The sequence below is a fragment of the Bactrocera dorsalis genome, chromosome 3 (genome assembly GCF_023373825.1).
Source record: "Bactrocera dorsalis isolate Fly_Bdor chromosome 3, ASM2337382v1, whole genome shotgun sequence".
NCBI classification, from domain to species: domain Eukaryota; kingdom Metazoa; phylum Arthropoda; class Insecta; order Diptera; family Tephritidae; genus Bactrocera; species Bactrocera dorsalis.
This window is the reverse complement of record NC_064305.1, coordinates 92,646,248-92,666,915: the sequence shown is the minus strand read 5'-3', so window position 1 is coordinate 92,666,915 and position 20,668 is coordinate 92,646,248. Positions and strand designations below refer to the sequence as shown.

Sequence of the window (20,668 nt, the reverse complement as noted above, 5' to 3'; positions counted from 1 at the left end):
CATTACCTTTACATTACTTGTATAAGTTCGATTTATAAATTCAAAGGCAACTTCAATGCTTATAAAAATGCTTATATTTTAGAAAGAATACGTGTGGATATTTCTACTTCTATTTTCAATAGAAAAAACGAACATCACTATTATGTAGGTCATTTATCATTTAAAAAGCAAATGAATTTTCTAAAGAAAAAATATCTGACCAATCGTACTACGTGCATAGACAATAACCATTATGCTTAAATTTGTAAATCATTGTCGTTCTAATTGTAATATTTAACAATTACAATTTATAGAACACCCATACACAAACAATAAGCATTTTTTCATATATTGCATTTGTGGTTTGTGATGCATTTACATACTTATACATATGTATGTATGTAACGTTCGTATAAAAATGCATAGCATAGAATCGACTTAACAACCAAACCTAAAGCAAGCAAGAATGATTACCACGGCTGTCGGTGGCGACACTAACAGGAATTCGACAAAGAAGTAAACAGCAACAGATGGGTCGCCGTGAAGTTGAGTCCAAACTATCGAACACGAACATATGAAAAAGCTGGTGCCATCACATCATATGTATGTATGTATGTATATACATATAGAAACAGAATAAAGCAAATGTTTACATGCTTCATATGTATGTACATAAAACATCGGAGCTGCATAAGTTTATGTAAATATATGTATATATGTATATATGTTTGTTTTTGTATGCCCTTGAGCAAAAGCGACCCGCTCGGAAGAAACCTTTATACATGCATTCATGTGTCTATCCGCTATTTCTAAGATGTTTCCTGCCGCTGCAACAACAAGAAGAAATAAAGTGAGCAACATTTATATGTACATGTATACATACATACATATTTCACTAAGCAACCATTCGCTTTCTTCAAAATAAAAAGAAGTTAAGTGAGGCTTTTTTATAAAAACAAAGTTATTATCTACGACTCATTTAAAAAACAATCAAACAATTTAAAGTCGTAATATTTTTTTAAGAGTAATCTATTTAACAAATTTAATATTATTCACATTAAATTCATCGTTTTGCGTGCCAATCCTTTTTAAATTCATAATTATAAATTAGATAATACAGAAAGTTATAACACTTAATGATCATAAATGTTAGGACACGTACATATTTGAGTTTTATCGTGATTATGAGTTTTACAGAAATATTTATCTCCCGATGAAAATACATTTAATATTTTTTTATCTGATCCATCCGTGATCTGTATTCGTATTGTGCTAAGAGATTGAAAACAATTAATTAAAAAATTACTACTAGAGAATGTTTATATTTTATGTTAATTTAGTCGTTCTTCGTCGTAATGATGAATACTCAACAAATATAAATAATGTTTATAAACTATTATTTTTTAAAAACTGGAAAGTTTTATATAAAATAAAATACATTATAATATTGTTTCAATTTTTTTTATTTTGATTCTCAAACTCATCAATAATCACACTTTAACCATATACTCTTTATTTCCTTAATAAATTCTGGCCAGTAAAAATCAATGCCTTACAAAAATAATTTATGTTCGTGTTGTATGTATTTGAATGTATGTATGAACATTAAAAACACACATAAATGCATACCACTAATTACACTTAGCTGTCTAGAAACAAATGTCCGTATATGGACTTACATTTGTATATCGTTTTATATTAGTTATTGTAACTACAAGTGGTTTTTCGATTTTGTTTACTTCTACCCTAGAATATTTGGAAAAATATTATGTTACATTTACATTTTTAGATATGTAAATGGGACTACATAGTTCAAAAATACACTAAAAAATCGTCGTTACCTATATTAAGGTATATGTATGTATATGCAGTGTTTAAAATCTAATTCATATCAGAATTTTTTTTTCGTATCTCATATATTTATGTACATATCCATCAGCGCTGTATCGAGCTATAGTTACGTACTTGTATGTGAAAGGACTTCAAATGGGTAGGGAGGTTTCCCTTTGGAACTTATGACCCTTAAATTGTTTTATTGTTTAACTACATTTCTAGATAAGATATGTAGTATGATTTCGGTTTCAGTTTGCAGCCATTCCGTTAAAATTTGAATTATTTTAGTATGTAATTGAAGACTTCTTCGTACGCTATAAAATAATGGAACCAAAAATTATACTGATATCTAAATGTTTTACTTGTGTTTACTCCTTTTAAATAACACAATATTTGTTTGATTTTATACGATGTGTATTTATATGGATATCTCATCCCTGGATACTACACTCGCTATCTTTGAGATTGTCAATGTGTTTCTTAAAAAAGAAAAAAACTATTTAATATAAATATTTGTTCAGTTATTTTGTGAATGTATGTGCGAACACTTTTTTCTACAATATGCTTTTACTTATAATTATGTACATCACTTTTCCATATTAAATTACTGACGAAAAAATAATTTAAAAATTTATGTATATTAAGACAAGCGCCAATTTACATTTGCATATGTATTTGTGTATGATTTGTGTAAAATTGTACACATTTATGGATTTAATTCCATACAATACATTTACTATACCATTAGCTATGGTCTTAATTTTAAAGTCTTTTACATTCGGTATGAAATGTCAATGGAAGTCTATAATCCAGCTTTATATACGCCAACCTTGTTCATCATCCACATTTGAATCTGTGTCGGATGGTTCTTCGCCATACATATCGGCCAATTTACGGAATCGCGGCCCGAAATTCGATAAATAATCAAAATTGAGATCACCATCATCAGTGCAGGAGGCTAGACTAGAAAGACTGCCATCCGAGTTACCATCACCTTCGTACGCGTAGTTCCGCACATCATCCACCGGATACGTGCCGGCTTCCCGGTCACAATTCTCTTTTTTATCACCCAAAAAGCCGCCAATATCGGGAATTTCATTATTTGGAACTTTCATTGATTGTAAGGTATGTGGATCTTTGTACAGCTTCTCTTCGTAGAAAGGTTGCGAGCGCAACACGTTAAGATCGTAGTCAGTGTCTCGCTCACCACCGCCCTCATCTTCATAATTGATTATTGTTTCTCTTATATCGTCAATATCCTTTTCATGCCAACCATTCTTTTGCTTCTTCTGTACTACCACAGCCAATAAAATAATCAGCAGAAGAAGTATGCATGCCACAATAGCAATGATAAAGTTGCGATCAATGCCGAAACTAACGGCCACAGCAACTGCGCGCTGACAACCCGAATCGATACTACGTGATATTGCAGGCGCTCCCAAATTGTATGTATGATTATTGATCGTCAAGTTACGTATGCAACCGAAGAAACCCTGACGGCTCGGCGTATATGTCCAGTTCAGTTTTTCACCTAGCTGCAAGAGATCCACTGGTGTGCCACCAAGTTGCAATGGCGAATTAACATTTAAAAACTCATTGGGACCTTGCGGCGCTCCCAAACTGATACAAGTTGATAGCCTGCAATTGTCGACTATCATTTCAATACTGGTTCGTTGTAATATAATATCCAATTGATAAGATTTGCCGACCTGTAGCTGAATGTGCCGATGCTCAATACGTATGGCACCTGAACCATAATCTACAGTAAGTGTGGGATAGCCCTTTATCAACTCTAGTGACAAGAAGTCAGATAGTGGCAACAATGGATTATAATTTAGCGGCCCAAGATACATAATTAGGCCCTGGTCTGTTTGCGGCGCTACCTCTAGGCTAATTTTAGTGTTTTCACATGGCGATATGGGCTCGTAAAATGCATAGCCATTACCATAGAACCCAACCGATACTAACTCACAGTGGGGTCCGGTAAAACCGTCTATGCAATCGCACATGTCGTTCTCTCCAATGCGCGGAGTTCCACCATTGAGACAGTAAGTGCTTATTCTTGCCTCACAAACGCAGTGCCATTCAATAAAGGCGGTCACGCCAACAAACGATGAAGTATTCGAGTATATCATATAAGGAATATTCGATTTATGCAGCGTGTTCATGCACGATGATTCGCATTTGTACTTTTCAATAAGACATTCGTCAATATTAACCATTAGCATTTGCAAACCCAACTCGTTCTCGAGTTTTTGTTGGTTCTGCGCCACAATGCCATTCAATTTTTCTGGTGCATAATACGGTGAACCATGTGCTGAATAACGAACATCCAATGTGTTATTGGCATTTTGCAATACCGTGAACACATCTACATTTGTAACGGAAGTATTGAATAGTTTTGCAAGTGAATATTGTAGGCGATCTTTTATTGAAAGAGAATCGTCGGCTTGAGCGTCGCGTGGCACACTGATAAAACTCTCCTTGGTAATGTTGTAGAAACGAATGCTGCCACTTTTGTCTACAGCTTCTTCAGGCAGTTCACGTACAATAACAGTAACATCAGCATCTACCGAATGACGTGGTATAAAGGTAGATTCCTCAGTAACAACAAACTCAAGCAGATATTCACCCTCTTGTGTTCGCTCGAGCATTGTTATCATGCCTGTGTTTGGATTTAAGCGGAAATTATCATGGGGAAAGCCATTTTTCCAACGAAACTCTTTGTCATCAAGATCCCAATCATCTGGGTCGTCAACAAAAACACGGCCCACGTCGGTGTCAGGCGCCTCACCTTTATAGTTGTAAATGAAAATACGCGAAGAACCCTCTGACATAGCATTGTCATTGTCGTCCCCTATAATCAAATGCAAAATGCTTACTTTGCTTTGTTTTGGTTTTCCGGAATCGCTTATTCTTATAGGTATATAATACTCTTTTTGTTCTTCCCGATCGAATTGTACATTTGCGAATAGGTAATCGTTATCGATGCTAAATTTGGTTTTAATATCTGCGGATGCCTCACTATCGATGCCGAACGTATATGGCGGTCCATTCTGTGGTTCGTCATAATCATTTGCCTGTAATTGCACAACTTGCCCAGGATTACGATTTTCTTGCCAAATTACAGGCATTGTATTCACCAAAAAGGGCGCATTATCGTTAATATCCTGCAGATTGATAATCAAATGTGTAACAGATTTCAAACCCTGTCCATCTTCATCCACTGCCGCGATTAACACCTGCCAACTCTTATGACCATCAGGAGGGTCACGGTCTAACGGTTGTATTAGTTTTAAGCAACCATCATTATCTATGGTTATCATCTTTTTCTGTTCCTCCTTAACCACTGAATATTTGATATGTTGATCTGCTGTGCGATCCTTTATATCCGGATCATAGGCTTCAATATTCAATATACAATAGTCAAAAACCATTTCTTCTTGTATGGTTTTCGAATATTTCTCCTTAAATTCGGGAGGATTATCGTTGACGTTTGCTATTTTTATTTTTACAGTGGCATAGTCATCATAAATCCCATCAAACGCACGAATTTTTAGCACATATTCGGTGATATTTTCGTAATCAAGTCGCTGATTCACTGTTATTTGGCCTGTCTTTTTTTCAATTTTGAAAGCATTTCCAACATTTCCACTTTCGATTGTGTATACAATTTGTGCTGTATTATCTTCGTCAACAGCTTCTACCTCAATCACCATAAAATTTATGTTGGCATCTTCGGGTAAACTGTCATGTACATATTCGGCTAACTGAAAATGTGGCTTATGATCGTTTTTGTCCGCTATTTCAATGCGAAAAACTTGTTGCCCTCGATTTGGTTCACCGTTGTTATACAAACTAGAAGGTGAATTATCACTTGCGATAACTTTCACATTGTAAAAATCACGCTCCTCACGATCGAATGTGGTCAGCGCCGTTATATTACCAGTATGGGGATCAATTTTGAAATACTCTCGGTTATCAGCCAACTCAAAAGACACAATATTATTTGCTTCTGTACCGTCCATATCGAAAGCCCGAACCTGCATTACAGGTGTCCCGGGTAGTTCATTCTCAAGCAATGTACCTTTGTTTACTTCCGTAAAATACGGTATGTTATCATTTACATCGACAACCTTAATTTTAATAACATGCTCTGCAACTAAATCGTATGTATTGCGCGCAATCATCGTTAGTGTGTATTCCGTTACCGATTCATAATCGAGCAGTTTGCCTAAACCAATCGTAACCGTAGTACCAGTTTGATTGAACACAAAAGTCTTTTTACTATTCGTTTGCTCTGTACGACCGGTAACTAATTCAAATATAACTTCTGGTTTATCGGGAACATTAGAAACGGCTCGCAAAGTTGCGATGGGCGTGGAATAGTTCATATAGTCCTCTTTCAAATATATAGGATCTTCAATGGGATCAACAAACGATGGTGGCTTCTTCGACGATTCAACAACACGAATACGAACTTCAATTTGTGATTCTTGTTTGGAATCTGGACTTATTGGACTACTTGGATTATACGCACTAACAGTAATTGTATAATATTGTCCAGGACGCTTATCAATTGGACGGTTTAGATAAATAATTCCGGCTGCTTTATCGATTTTAAAGTACAAATGATCACGAACAGGTAGGATTTCATATTCGATAATACTGTTATTGCCATCATCCAAGTCACTGGCTGAGATGCGCATTACAATTGCATCAGGCTGCAAAGAGAACAAAACAGAAAGCCAAAATTCAAGTAAGGATATCCAAATTTATAATAATTTTATGATCATAAAAATAATGGATTTTCTCGACTCGTCAGTCTATAACATATGTATGTATATATACATACATATATAAATAAAAATTTGTTAGTATTGACATACATCAAATTTTAATCGGTGAGTCTAACTTTTATAAATTGGTATAGACTTAAGTGCGGAAATGACCGCCAACTGCATAGATAGCCAAACGATACTGAAACACTCACAAATATACATACGTTAAAAGGTTAATTATTGGCACTGTTAAATAAATTTTTAATTAATTTTTGCATAAAAAATTGTGTAATTTATTTAATACTTTCCTTTAAATGTGCCCATATTAAATAATAGACACACATCTTAGCTAATTAATATAAAATAATTAGAATAAAAGTTACAATGACAAGACTCAGCACGTATTTTTCTGCGACATTGCGCAATGAAACTGAGATGCAGAAGGTTTTCATGAACTAAAAGAATGAGTGCTAACAAGGTATTGGCTGGTGCATTGAACTTTGGAACTGGAATGCTTACAAGAATACAAAATACCTGGTAGAAAAGCAGCCTACATCTCTAGGTAAGCTCAAAGCAAATTTTACTATGTATTATGGCTATTTACATATGTGCCTTTGTACATACAGTATTGGAAAAAACTAAAGCAATCCCTATATTAAAAAAAAATAAGTTCAACTTTAAATGAATTTCAATAAAATATGACTTATCAAGAACATTTGGACACTTAACGGGACATACATATATTAAAGTTTTGCCATCATTTTAGGCAGTGACTTTTACAGTGTAGTAGTATTAAAAAAACGAAAATGATAATAGACAGATATTAGTCAGAATTTAACGATACAATAATAAATGATTGCAATAAAAGATTGTAGATTGGCTGTAAAATATTTTAATAACAGATGTTTCCTACAGCCTAATGCTGTCTTAAATCCAGAGACAAGGCCACGTTTTTAAAAGCTGATCATGAATTTCACGATATCAGTAATAGAAAATTATTAAGAAATAATTTTAAAAATATTATAAGGAAGATGTAAAAGAAAAGCATTATTTAGAGCATTGAAAATAATAAATTTTTGACACCAATTTTAAAGAAAATAAGTACTAAAAGTTTTATGTGTTTTAATTAAAAAGCAATTCAATACATTTAAGGAAGTTCGGATGTAACCGAATATTTTGGGAAACCAGGTGTTGGCAAAACCTTATATTAAACTATGGAAATTAATGCCCTGATTTCATCCATTTTAGAAAAAAAAGGAATACACCGTTATAAAATATAAAGATTCCTTCTGAATTCCTATAAGATTTCTCATATATATTGATATATATATTTAGTTAGGAAATTTTTATATTAGATATATGTGGACAAAGAAAAGTATTCACCGGATTTTACCCATTTTTTGGCACAAGGGCATGCTGTCATCACAAAAATATTCTTCCCGAATTTCAAGACTATTCAAGTTGACAGTCCTTGGCCGTATAAAAACGTGGGTCCATTCAGGTTATTTAGACCCGTTATAACGGAGTCCACATATTTGGCGTAGATTATACCGGATTTTCCAATAAGGATGGTATGGATTTTTTCTTTGCAATCAATAATGTCAACAATTTTATCATGGAAAGATTTTTACGAAAACAATGTTTAAAAACTATTAAATTTTATTACCAAAATAATCTTTCTCCTATTGCAACTTTTCGTGCGCTCTTGCCATTTTATGGTCATAATAAGTGTCTACCGGTTCTCCCTATTCATCGAATTGTTAAAGACTTCGAGCGAATATTTTCTTTATAAGTATAATGTTTCAGTGTCAATAAAACAAAGAAGAATATGTTCAGGCAAATGTTGCTTAGACTGTAATTTGTCGATTCTAAGATGTTATCAAGAATTGGGACTGTCTCCAACCACAACATGGCAGATTTTCAGAAATGATTTGGGCTTGCATCAGGTCACCGTAAACGTCGTGAATTTGCTAATTTTACCTTGGAACAACCTGAACACGATAACGATTTACTAAGAAAATCATATTTTCCGATGAGGGTCACTTTCATCTCAGTGGTGCGGTAAATTAACAAAACTTTGCGAAGAAAATCCACAAATTAAATTGACATTTTAGTCTGGTAATTGTGGTTTTAGTCTGGTTTTATCATTTCTCCGTACTTCTTTCGAAATGAAGTTGATTACACCGTTATTCGATTATTTCAAGAAATTGTAACATTGAATGGCATCTAAGGAGTTGTGTGTAAAGACCATTTGACTACTTCTTGTGGGGTTATTTGAAGTCATTGGTTTTTAGCAATGAACCAAGTTTTAGAAGTCAATATTGAACATGCTATTCATGACACACCACATGACATCATTTTGAATAGCGTTATATTCAGAACTTATTTTTATCGATTGTACTTCACATTAAATAAAAAACATTTGAACTTCGTTTTTTTTTAAGAAATCATATCACTGTTATTTGATATTAGGCCCCGTAGATATGTATATAGTTTTTATACAATTTCGAAAATTTTTGGGCTAAGATGATATATCTAGAGGACATTAAATTGCAAAATTTTAATCTAATAACTTCTTTTATGTAATCTCGCACCAAATGGTGTGCCACACTACTTTGCAAATTTTTCAACTGAACCTACAAAGCCCTTTCATACAATCTTGGTTGTGAAATATAAAGTTTGTTTATTTTTTGAGTTATCACACTTTTGGAAGTTTTCGTTATATGTAACAGTTATGCAAATGGGGAGTGGGCATTGTTATTATCTAAAATTACCAATTTTTACAGTGCATGAAGTAGTGCTAAAAACGTTTTCTCAACTTGCCTTTGACAAATTTACAATATACAGTTATGTACAAAACAATAAAGTTTATAAGAAATTAAAAAACAAAAAAACATTCACATAACTTAGAACAGACATTAGATATAAGAAAACGATCAAAAACAACCTACATTTTGGAACTATGAAGTCATTTTAAAAAAACTTTAATTTCAACTGAAAACTATTTGGGATTAATTTAATATAAATATAATGTGAAAAGGATATTTAGTGATGTGTTAGTGGATATAATATTGAATAATATGAATAAAATAAGTGTAAAATTCAAAGTACATAGAAAAATTGCATACTTTATTTGTGAAAAATGCGAATATCTCGCAAACTATAAGACTCCTGCGACAATATTTCAATATTTTATATATTGACAAGTATGATTTATTTTCTAGTGTTTAGAATTGAGCAAAACAGTGAGTCACAATTTTCACTCTTGTTACACACGACCGTATTATTAAGTTAAATAGCAGTAATCCGGGGTCCGCATATTTAACGCCTAATACCTTCGTAGGAGCAAGCAACTATGTTTTGTCAACACTCTATACTCTTCATCAAATTTAGTGTATTTATAAATTGATTATACATATATGAAAATACATACATATATACATACATATGTATGTAGGTATATGTATTGTATTTAAGAAAACTCACCTGTTTATCTTCCGAAATAGACTCGTCGTAACGCGCCTTATTAAAAACTGGAGCATTGTCATTTACATCTTCAATAATCACTTTAAATGTGCAAACATCATCTAATGTGGGATTGCCATTGTCAGTCGCCTGCACTGTTACATACACCATTTTTTCGTACGTCGGTTCATCGCGATCAAATCGATGTGTTGTTACAATTACCCCCGATTTGGGGTCAATGTGAAACTTTGAACGCTCTGTAGCCGACTGAACAAGACTGTATTTGATTTCTTGATCAAAGTCAGGATCTTCTGCTTGCACCATTATAACAAAAGTATTTTCAGGTTCCTCTTCCCTGACGGACGGTTTGTAGTTAGCACAATTTTTAAAAGCTGGTTTACGATTATCTGAATAATGCTTAACACTGCTTTCGTGTGTCATCGCGGAGGACGAAGACATGCCAAAATATATGGCAGAATTTCCTGTACGCGCTGCAGGTAAAGCCGAATAAAGTGAGCTAACGGAATCAGGGTTGGGCGAACGCCTTTGTCTGATAAAAGAGTTTCCTCCAATCATCTGTGAGGAAAACTGATTTGAACTTTGTTCATCTTTTTGCAAATTGGATGGAATGTAAAACACGAAAAATGGGTCATCTCTGTGACTTGAGAGGGACTTGGACGCGCTGGAATAACCGCAAACTAAAGTGGCTGTATGTAGATTTATTAAAGCTAACACAAAAACTAATGTGTGATACTTGTGCAGTTTTCGACATAAATGCTTTTTTGCTCGCTGATGATATAGCCGATGATGTTGTAGTTGGTAAACTTGTGTTTCTGAGTGTAGTTGTGGAGACATTTCGTAGCATTACACTTTATGCTCCCAAATAAAAATTATATTATGTTATAGATATTTAAAATAACAATTTCTTCGAACTTTTAAGTAAAATATTAGTTATTTCATTTGTTATTGTTAAATCTTTTTTCGTTAAGGCACACAATTTTAAGGTAATCAATCCAGGGCGTGTGAGTCACCCAGTATTAAATATTCATTCACCTTTCTTTTCTGTGTACGATCACGGCGCCGTTGTTGTTTACTCAAGCACCAATTAAATTCTCTCCGACAAAAATTTCATCGTACTTAGTATTGCTTAATTTATTTGAACATTAATTTGAATAAGGTATCGTTTGTACATTTCATAATCGCGGATATATTCAGACGGCAATTTCTTTTAATCTTCACTGTTTTATTTATATACACATATTCTCACAAATCCTGATGTCGTCGCACATAGCCCTGTTGTAATTTTATGGAAACTGTGCTTTCAATATACTTGTATATGAAAAGCGGTTTAATAAGGCACACGAAAATACAACATATATTTTGTATATTTAATTTACCTATGTATTTTATTTATGTTTAATATCATTTTTGCTATTTGTAAACACACCAACAATTAAAAACACAAACTTCAAAATTTAGATATTTCCAAGTTGACTCTCTCTTCACTGATGCTTTTTGTTTTTTGTTAAACTCGTTTTTCATGTTCGCTTTGTTCTATAACTTCCAACATGCCTCTATTACATACATTTACTTGAAACAGGTAATTCCAGGTAAAAATAGTGGTTAATACGAACACTGTTGACACTCACACTACGATGCGATGTGCGCTGCGCTTCCTACATTTAACCAACGTTTCACTTAAACAATAGAATACACATCGTGTATACATTTATGAACGGTTACTCTTCTGTAAATGTAGTTGTTCACGAATCCAACTTAACCGAAAGTTTTTACCAATGAAGTCGAAATTTTCACATTCACCTAAATTCTATTATATATTTCAAATTTGTAAAGTCTTACTCGAATACCGGTTTTGAAAAGCCTAAACGAACTTTTCACACTGCATTTCAATTTTTACAACCGATATGGAAATTCGCACTTTAACCGTTTCTTTTGTTTAATTCAAATTAACTTCACTCCTTCCACGAATCAGTCACACAAACACCAAGCACGCCACAGAAGCGACACAAATTTACCTCAACCAATCTCGACGCTCGTTCAGCAACAAATGAACTTCTACCAACAAAATAAATGCATTCACATAACCAGTGATGCCAGCTATATTTCAATATTTATATCATTCAGGGATTGCTTAAAGTTGTGGTCTCTATTAAAACGAAATATTTTTTTACGTAAATTACTCAACTATCGAACCTTTCTAGCTTATATTAGTAGTCCACTTTTTCTTCAACTATTAAATAGTTTTACGATATGTTTATTATTGGCATCTTTCTGCTACAATTCACAATAAAAATTCCACCGTGAACTGAGGATAGAAATATGTATTTATATATATATATAAGTAATGCTTTGATTGAAGGCAATATTACTATGTTCGGACCGACAATGAAAACATATTTTCGTGGGAAAAACGGGATTTCGCCCCAAAACTTGTGTTTTCGTCCATGTAAAATCTGTCAAAAGAAACCAATTTTCGCTGAAAACTTACATTCCACTCTTTATAGTCGGTGCCTGCTCTAGCTTAATCGATTTTATTGGAAGACATATTTTGCCGGCCCTAAATTGTCACTTGATATTTGTTTACATTTCATATACAAATACAGCTGTCATTTGACATTATCATATTAGGGGGATTTTCTTGCTCTTGCAAAACCCTTGCACGGTGCACGAATTGCAGAATTTTCCTCTTGGTGCAAGGGCACAAGAAACACACGCAGAAAATTATTTGCAATGGCTATAAAATATGTCAGACCAAAACCCATGTTTATTTTCGTGCCGTCATATATAACTAGATTCTGCAACGGGTGCTCTCTTGGCCTTGCATATTTCGGTATAGGATTTTTGCATTTTGTGTCATCGTGCAATCTTGCGAGAGCAAGAGAATCCCTCTATTGATAGTTGCCAGTGAAAACTTATCGAAAACACAAATTGTTGGCCCCAACGACTTAGATTCCACAACCCACAAATGTGTTTTCAAAATATTTTCAATGTCGGTCCGAACATAGTATATAATATAGGAAAATAATAATAGTATTAATCTAAAGTTAGTGTATGAAATAACAGCAAGAAATTTTATTTAAGTGTATATAACATTTGAAACCCTCTGTAGAATATTCAAATGATGATTTTGTAATCTTCTAATGTAATAGTGGGAATAAATGATAAATAAATGATAGTTAATCATCCATCTTATGTGGGTCGTAACTGAACTTAAAACACTTCCCATTCGTAAGCAGCGATAAACATCTTCACCTAGAGAACATCAAACATTTATATTCTCTGCTTCACCATTATTATAATAAATCTTATTGATACTGAAGGTAAAATGTCGCAAACCGAAGGACGTGTTTTTACTGATGCTGAAAAAGCACGCATGGAACGTAACCGCATAAAAGCTTTACATCTCAGGCAGGCCAAACTAGTTGCATATCCTTATCGAAAAAAGTAAGTTCACTGAATAAGATTAGTGTAAATAAACCTACAAATGCACTATTATAAAACTATGTTATAGGAATGGAAGTTCAAACACCGACCAAGACTCAATAATAAAAGTACAGGGCACTAAATATATTGATAGCGGAGGTGGCTTTCTGTTGGAACAACCCGTTATTAAATCAGCGGTAACTTCGGAAACCATAGAAAATGGATCTGGAGGTTCTGGTACAGACATCGTTAAAGTTTCCAATGATGCAATTAACATACCAGTAAATTACGAGGAATGTCTGGAATGTGGAGATGCTTTTGTAGAATCTTATTTGTTTAGCAATTTTGGTGAAGCTATCTGCGACAAATGTCGCGACCCTGATGGTCGTCACTCATTGATTACCCGAACCGAAGCTAAGGCTGAATATTTGTTGAAGGACTGTGATTTTGACAAACGTGAACCTCCATTACGATATATAAGCCGAAAAAACCCGCACAATGTTCGATGGGGAGAAATGAAACTTTATCTTTTAATGCAAGTTGAAAAGCGCGCAATGGATGTTTGGGGTACTGAGGAAGAACTGAGCCGCCAACATGAACTTCGTGAAGAAAAGCGTGAAGTAACTAAAGTGAAAAAATATAATAAACAAATGAAACAGTTGCGTATGGAAATTCGAAGCAGTTTATTTACAAAGAAGACGAAATCGACTCATGAACATGATTTTGGCCCCGATACGTACAATGAGCCTGACGATAATTATACACACACCTGTAAAACGTGCTCCTACACAGAAACCTATGAGAAAATGTAGATTTACAACTTCTTACGAAAATGCAGAACATTTATTATGATCACAGAAGTATTAAACTAAATAAAATTTATTTCCTTATTAAACATGATTTTTTATATTGCATTAGATATATTACTTCAAGAATAATACCTATTTCTATTTCTTGACATTAATGATTGTATACAAGCATACAACAGCAACCCAAACTGTTTTAGGATAGCTATTCTTTTTTATTTAACTATTTTATTTTCTACATTCTCTGGTTGATGCAGATAATTCGAGTCTTGAAAATCAATAAACTGCAAAAAGGCAGAGAACGTGTATTATAGAGAATGTTCAATCAGAGAACTTAAAGCAAATTGAATTCTGTATGATGTTCGATTTGACGGCTAACAGAGCTGATAGAATTCTAGTAAGGAATTCACCATTCTCGCTGCTATTTAGAAGACGTGATCTACATTTTCTATGTTTAATGCATATAATTCGAGACTCGAAAATCAATTTACTGCAAAAAGGTATTGTAGAAGATGAGTAATCTTGAAAAATTGACAGAACGTAAATCACAGAGAACGTCTATCATAGAGAAGGTTCACGGCGCGGAGAACGTAAAAATATTTTTGGCTAACTCGGTCGCGATGGTCCGATTTCACCACTGCCAACTCGGTCGCGATGGTCCGATTTCACCACATACAAATTATGAGCGTGTTTCACCATATTTAACAGCGATTGAGCGGTTTTTTGAGTCTATGAGCAATAACAAAAATAAATAAAAGAGAACCAATGCAGGGCACTATACATACAAGCGTATTTATATGCAGGTGATTTCTGGTAGGCGGAGAAGTTCCTGTATGCTACATACATATGTATGACTTTTTCTAAAGCTAACATATACTAATATGTATGTACATATGTTTTACGGGGGAAATTGCGCCAAAATGAAACATAATGAGATTATTCTGCTTTTTGATTGGAAAACTTTTTGTATACTATATACAAATAGTTAGATTTTTTTCTAAGTCTAATATACATATAGTATATATATAGAATATATAACAATATATCCTTTACTGGGGAAATTGCGCCAAAAATGATAGTTGAAGAAGAAATCGTCAACGGAATTTTAGTTCTAAATGAATTTCGTCGCGGAAAGATCGCCAATTCGATTTTATACGTTTTTGCAAAAAAATGAGTAACAAACATTTAAGAAAGTGTCGCGTTCGGGAGTGCACATCAGAATCTCTCGGGAGATTCTTTTTATTCCCTAGGAACCAGGAGGAGTTGCAGAAGTGGGTGGAAAATTTACGGCTCCCACCAACGCAGGATTTACCCCCCCGCAATGCATTTGTTTGCATTAAGCACTTCGAACGAAGTGCAGTGGGTGCGAAAAAATTGAAGGCAGGAGCTGTGCCCACCCTTAATCTTGGTGAGTACTTTGTGCATGCATTATACATATGTATGAAAGTGTAAACAATAACGGCAGTACATACATTAATACATACATAAGTATGCAAATATTTAAAATAAGTATGCTATGAGCGATGCGCGGGCAGAGCGAAGTCAAGTGAAGTGTGTGTGTGTGTTGCGTATTGTGCAGAGTACGTTTGAATGTTTCTAGGTGTAGTGGGCAGTATTAGGATGTGTCAATATTATCAACCAAATATTTACACATTACTAACAATAAAATCTGCCAAAATATTTTTTGTAGTAATAAGGGCACAATTCTGATTTCTTTGGCGCCGCGATTTGAAGGTACCGTTGGAAGAAGTCCTCCTGATTAAAAAACATATAGGATTATAGGGTCCGCAAACGCTTAGTTTAGGATATATTCGGCCTTAAAGTTAAAAAATTTGCAAAATTGGACCATTTCAAGGAGCTATTTCACCACATTAAACACACTTTTTTCACATTTTCACTTCAAATTAATTAAATTGCACTATAATCTTTTAAATAAATCTACATTTTATTGTTTTAGCAGGTTTTTTACCTAAAAAATCTTTATTTTAAAAATCACATTTTACACTTGTTTGAACCTCATTTGTTTACCAAAAATTACGACGAAATGGAGCGCTGCCATGTGATGATAAGGCAATTCGCCAAAATTCCTCTATTCATGCATATGGATATTTTCTTTTTTAAATTTATTAAGCAAATAAGTAATATTATATACATGTATTAGTAATATTATATAATAATATTACGTAATAAAGTGTAAAGTATACAGTATAGTACGAAAGTAGTTATATATTTTGGTTATTAAGCACTCAAACTCATATTTTAAATATAATAATATATATGTATATTGTCACCTAAAATACAAACCAATGCATCATCAAATATAAATGGAAATCGCTGAAAGATATAATAACCAAAATTTATCCATTTTATAACGAAAACTTAACAAATCTTTTTCTATATGTAATTAGGATACGAAGAAGCACCTCCACATTTGTGGACGGGTCCACTGCCACGGAGAAAGTGCTGCATTCGCAGTTGTGCTTCCAGAGGGGCAACGATTTTCGAGTTCCCAAAAAAAGAAGATGTTCGGCAGAGTTGGGCAAAGGCTTGCAACTTAGTTGTGTCGCCTTCCGATACCCTTTTTATTTGCCGAAATCATTTTGAAACGCAGTTTGTTGCTAAATACAAACTTTTGCCTGGGGCTTTTCCATGTTTACGATTAGAGCCAGCACTAAGTCGTAGCTCATCTAGTGCTGACTCTAATTGGGTGTGCCCACCCGTCACTGTGACTTATGAACGTCCTAAAGTAGCTGTAGGAGTAGAAGAGGACGACATAACATTGAAAGAGTTTGAACAATATTCCATATTAGAGGAAAGTAGATTAGGATTAGGACCCCAAAATAACGACGTAGGCTCTGCTTTAGACAGTCGCGAACGATTTGCTCGATCGGCACGGTATTACCAAAGAAATGCGCTTAGATTAAATAAAAAGATCGAAGAGTTAGAGGGGGTAATTAAAGATTTAGAAAAAAAATATGAAGACCTAGAACAACGTGCAATAGTTGCGGATGTATCTTCAAGCTCTGACGCTATAACATTCGCTAGGATGATCGTTACCAAGCACAATGTTTTTAGTGACAATGAAAGGACATTGGCACAAAACATTAACTATATGTCCACCAAATCATATAGTTTCATGCGTGACGATTTAGGTTTCGCTTTACCAAGCAAGAGTTCTCTTTTGCGTTGGCGCCCCATTAGGTATGTTGTCCCTGGTATCGATGCCAATGTCTTGGGAAATTTACAAAAAATTTCCAAAAAAATGTCCGTTTTAGAACGAAACTGTGTTTTGTTATTTGATGAAATATCAATAAAGTCCGACCTAACTTATAATAGAGTTAGGGATGTTATTGATGGGTTTGTGGATCATGGGGAAGGCCAACGTGAGATGATTATAGGTAGTAAGTGTTGTTTTTTTATGATAAAAGGGTTATGTTCCAATTGGAAATATGTGTTTTCGTACTACATTTCCAAGACGGGACTTGCTCCGTCTGAATTGAAAGAAATTTTGAGCAAAACCATCGCATCACTAAAGTCAATAGATCTCAACGTAAAGGCTTTAGTCTGCGATCAAGCACCTTCAAATTCTTCACTTTTCAACTTGTTAGAAGTTACTGAAGAAAACCCTTTTTTTATGCACGGAGATTTAAAAATATATTGTTTATATGACTATTGCCACCTTTTTAAGTCCGTCCGTAATACTTTTATGAAATATGATATTTCAACACCAAATGGAATAGCCAGTTTCAAAGTTATACAAAAACTTTACTCTATCGATCAGAGCAATACGCATTTTAAAATATGCCCAAAACTTACAGAGGCCCACGTTTATCCCAGCGTGTTTGAAAAAATGTCCGTGAAACGTGCAACTCAAGTTCTGAGCAATTCGGTTGCTGCTGGCATCGAAATGGCATATAGCCAAAGTCTATTCGGCTCCGACGAATATTTATTAAAATGTGCACAGCCTACGCAGCTATTTATTAAAAAAATGAATGATCTTTTCGATGATCTAGACTGTAAGAATTTTGTTTCCAAAAATCCGCTGAAATATCCGTTATTGAAGAATGACTCCGGGAAGGTCCAACGCCTCTATGATTACATAAAATATTTTAAAACAATCAAGCTTCCAGCTTCTAGTCAGGTTAGGTGTATTGGTGGGTTTTGTTCCACAATAAGTGGAATGATTCAGTTGAGCGAAGAGCTATTTAGGGATCAAGAGGAATTGAGTTATATATTCCTTGGGAAAATTAATCAAGATGCGTTGGAGAATTTTTTTTATAGAGTCCGTGCTAGTCAGGGTATGAATACCCATCCCTCAGCCAATGAGATTCAATATATTGTAGGTAGATTAATTTCGATGAAAATTTTACGGCAAAATTTTCAAGATAAGGGGGCTGCACAACTACATAACTGTGTCCATAAGAACGTGTGTATTTTAATATTTGACAGAACAGTCTGTCGCACTCAATGTGTTCAGCACTTGACTCTTTGACAAAACGCCAGTTTCGGCCATTGGTTGATCTTGACAACGGAGATGCGAAAGATGCGTGCGACTATTTGGCTGCCATATTGACTTGTGACGCTGCTGATGCTATTTCAAACGTTTGTTGTTTTTGTAAAGCAATGTTTGTAGTTTTTGCGGGTGACATATCTACATGTGAACGCATATAAGTATGTATGTTGTGTATGCGTTATTTGTGTGCCAATGTCATAGGCACATATTTATGTATGTATGTATGTACATAAGTACATTTCAGCAGCGCGCACATGTTATTATTGATAAGTGATAATATACATGTGAATACAAGTTTTGAATAATAAAATGTACGATTAATGTACATTGATCACTATTGTAATATATTAAATTTTTTTAATATATTATGATAGTCTGTTATATATTGATTGGAAAACTTTTTGTATACTATATACAAACTATATATTGCTCTAACAGACGTATGCTCGCTCTTTTGCTTATATTCTTATATGGATATATGCAAACATGTGTATTCGTATGAATTCTTTTTGTTCATATTAATGAATACATGTGCAATTGAATAAATTTGAATTTAATCACTTTTTCAAAGCAATATTCGTAGTTTATGTGAAAATAAAGCCTATTTTTTTAATTATATTTGTAATTGATATATTCATACTTATGTGTATACTTCATTACATATGTATGTATGTATGTATGTATATAACAGACTATCATAATATATTAAAAAAATTTAATATATTACAATAGTGATCAATGTACATTAATCGTACATTTTATTATTCAAAACTTGTATTCACATGTATATTATCACTTATCAATAATAACATGTGCGCGCTGCTGAAATGTACTTATGTACATACATACATACATAAATATGTGCCTATGACATTGGCACACAAATAACGCATACACAACATACATACTTATATGCGTTCACATGTAGATATGTCACCCGCAAAAACTACAAACATTGCTTTACAAAAACAACAAACGTTTGAAATAGCATCAGCAGCGTCACAAGTCAATATGGCAGCCAAATAGTCGCACGCATCTTTCGCATCTCCGTTGTCAAGATCAACCAATGGCCGAAACTGGCGTTTTGTCAAAGAGTCAAGTGCTGAACACATTGAGTGCGACAGACTGTTCTGTCAAATATTAAAATACACACGTTCTTATGGACACAGTTATGTAGTTGTGCAGCCCCCTTATCTTGAAAATTTTGCCGTAAAATTTTCATCGAAATTAATCTACCTACAATATATTGAATCTCATTGGCTGAGGGATGGGTATTCATACCCTGACTAGCACGGACTCTATAAAAAAAATTCTCCAACGCATCTTGATTAATTTTCCCAAGGAATATATAACTCAATTCCTCTTGATCCCTAAATAGCTCTTCGCTCAACTGAATCATTCCACTTATTGTGGAACAAAACCCACCAATACACCTAACCTGACTAGAAGCTGGAAGCTTGATTGTTTTAAAATATTTTATGTAATCATAGAGGCGTTGGACCTTCCCGGAGTCATTCTTCAATAACGGATATTTCAGCGGATTTTTGGAAACAAAATTCTTACAGTCTAGATCATCGAAAAGATCATTCATTTTTTTAATAAATAGCTGCGTAGGCTGTGCACATTTTAATAAATATTCGTCGGAGCCGAATAGACTTTGGCTATATGCCATTTCGATGCCAGCAGCAACCGAATTGCTCAGAACTTGAGTTGCACGTTTCACGGACATTTTTTCAAACACGCTGGGATAAACGTGGGCCTCTGTAAGTTTTGGGCATATTTTAAAATGCGTATTGCTCTGATCGATAGAGTAAAGTTTTTGTATAACTTTGAAACTGGCTATTCCA

General features: G+C 34.0%; 2 protein-coding genes across 4 annotated transcripts; one reads left to right on the top strand and one right to left on the bottom strand.

Moving 5' to 3' along the window:
- Positions 1-1,424: 1,424 nt before the first annotated feature.
- LOC105230634 (DE-cadherin) lies at positions 1,425-12,136 on the bottom strand. Of its 3 annotated transcripts, none has more exons than XM_011211539.4 (3): positions 11,456-12,136; positions 10,080-11,351; positions 1,425-6,536 (listed from the first exon to the last, which is right to left on the bottom strand). In XM_011211539.4, exons 2-3 carry the CDS (start codon positions 10,911-10,913, stop codon positions 2,628-2,630), a joined length of 4,743 nt encoding a protein of 1,580 aa, XP_011209841.1. In that variant the 5' UTR covers positions 10,914-11,351; positions 11,456-12,136; the 3' UTR covers positions 1,425-2,627. The 3 variants fall into 3 exon arrangements, with proteins under 3 accessions (XP_011209841.1, XP_019847431.1, XP_049309760.1); XM_019991872.3 differs by having other exon boundaries at positions 11,919-12,136; XM_049453803.1 differs by lacking the exons at positions 10,080-11,351; positions 11,456-12,136 and adding an exon at positions 6,702-6,847.
- Positions 12,137-13,041: 905 nt separating this feature from the next.
- LOC105230629 (DNA repair protein complementing XP-A cells homolog) lies at positions 13,042-14,397 on the top strand. Its single transcript, XM_011211529.4, has 2 exons — positions 13,042-13,523; positions 13,591-14,397. The coding sequence occupies exons 1-2, from the start codon at positions 13,405-13,407 to the stop codon at positions 14,312-14,314; spliced, it is 843 nt and encodes a 280-aa protein (XP_011209831.1). The 5' UTR covers positions 13,042-13,404; the 3' UTR covers positions 14,315-14,397.
- Positions 14,398-20,668: the final 6,271 nt, after the last annotated feature.

Bases quoted from the DNA above. Each gene is read 5' to 3' on its own strand.
- LOC105230634 (XM_011211539.4), bottom strand. From the start codon at position 10,913: ATGTCTCCACAACTACACTCAGAAACACAAGTTTACCAACTACAACAT. The intron at 6,537-10,079 runs GTGAGTTTTCTT...TTCTCTTTGCAG, and splicing joins CTATTTCGGAAGATAAACAG to CCTGATGCAATTGTAATGCG.
- LOC105230629 (XM_011211529.4), top strand. From the start codon at position 13,405: ATGTCGCAAACCGAAGGACGTGTTTTTACTGATGCTGAAAAAGCACGC. The intron at 13,524-13,590 runs GTAAGTTCACTG...ACTATGTTATAG, and splicing joins GCATATCCTTATCGAAAAAA to GAATGGAAGTTCAAACACCG.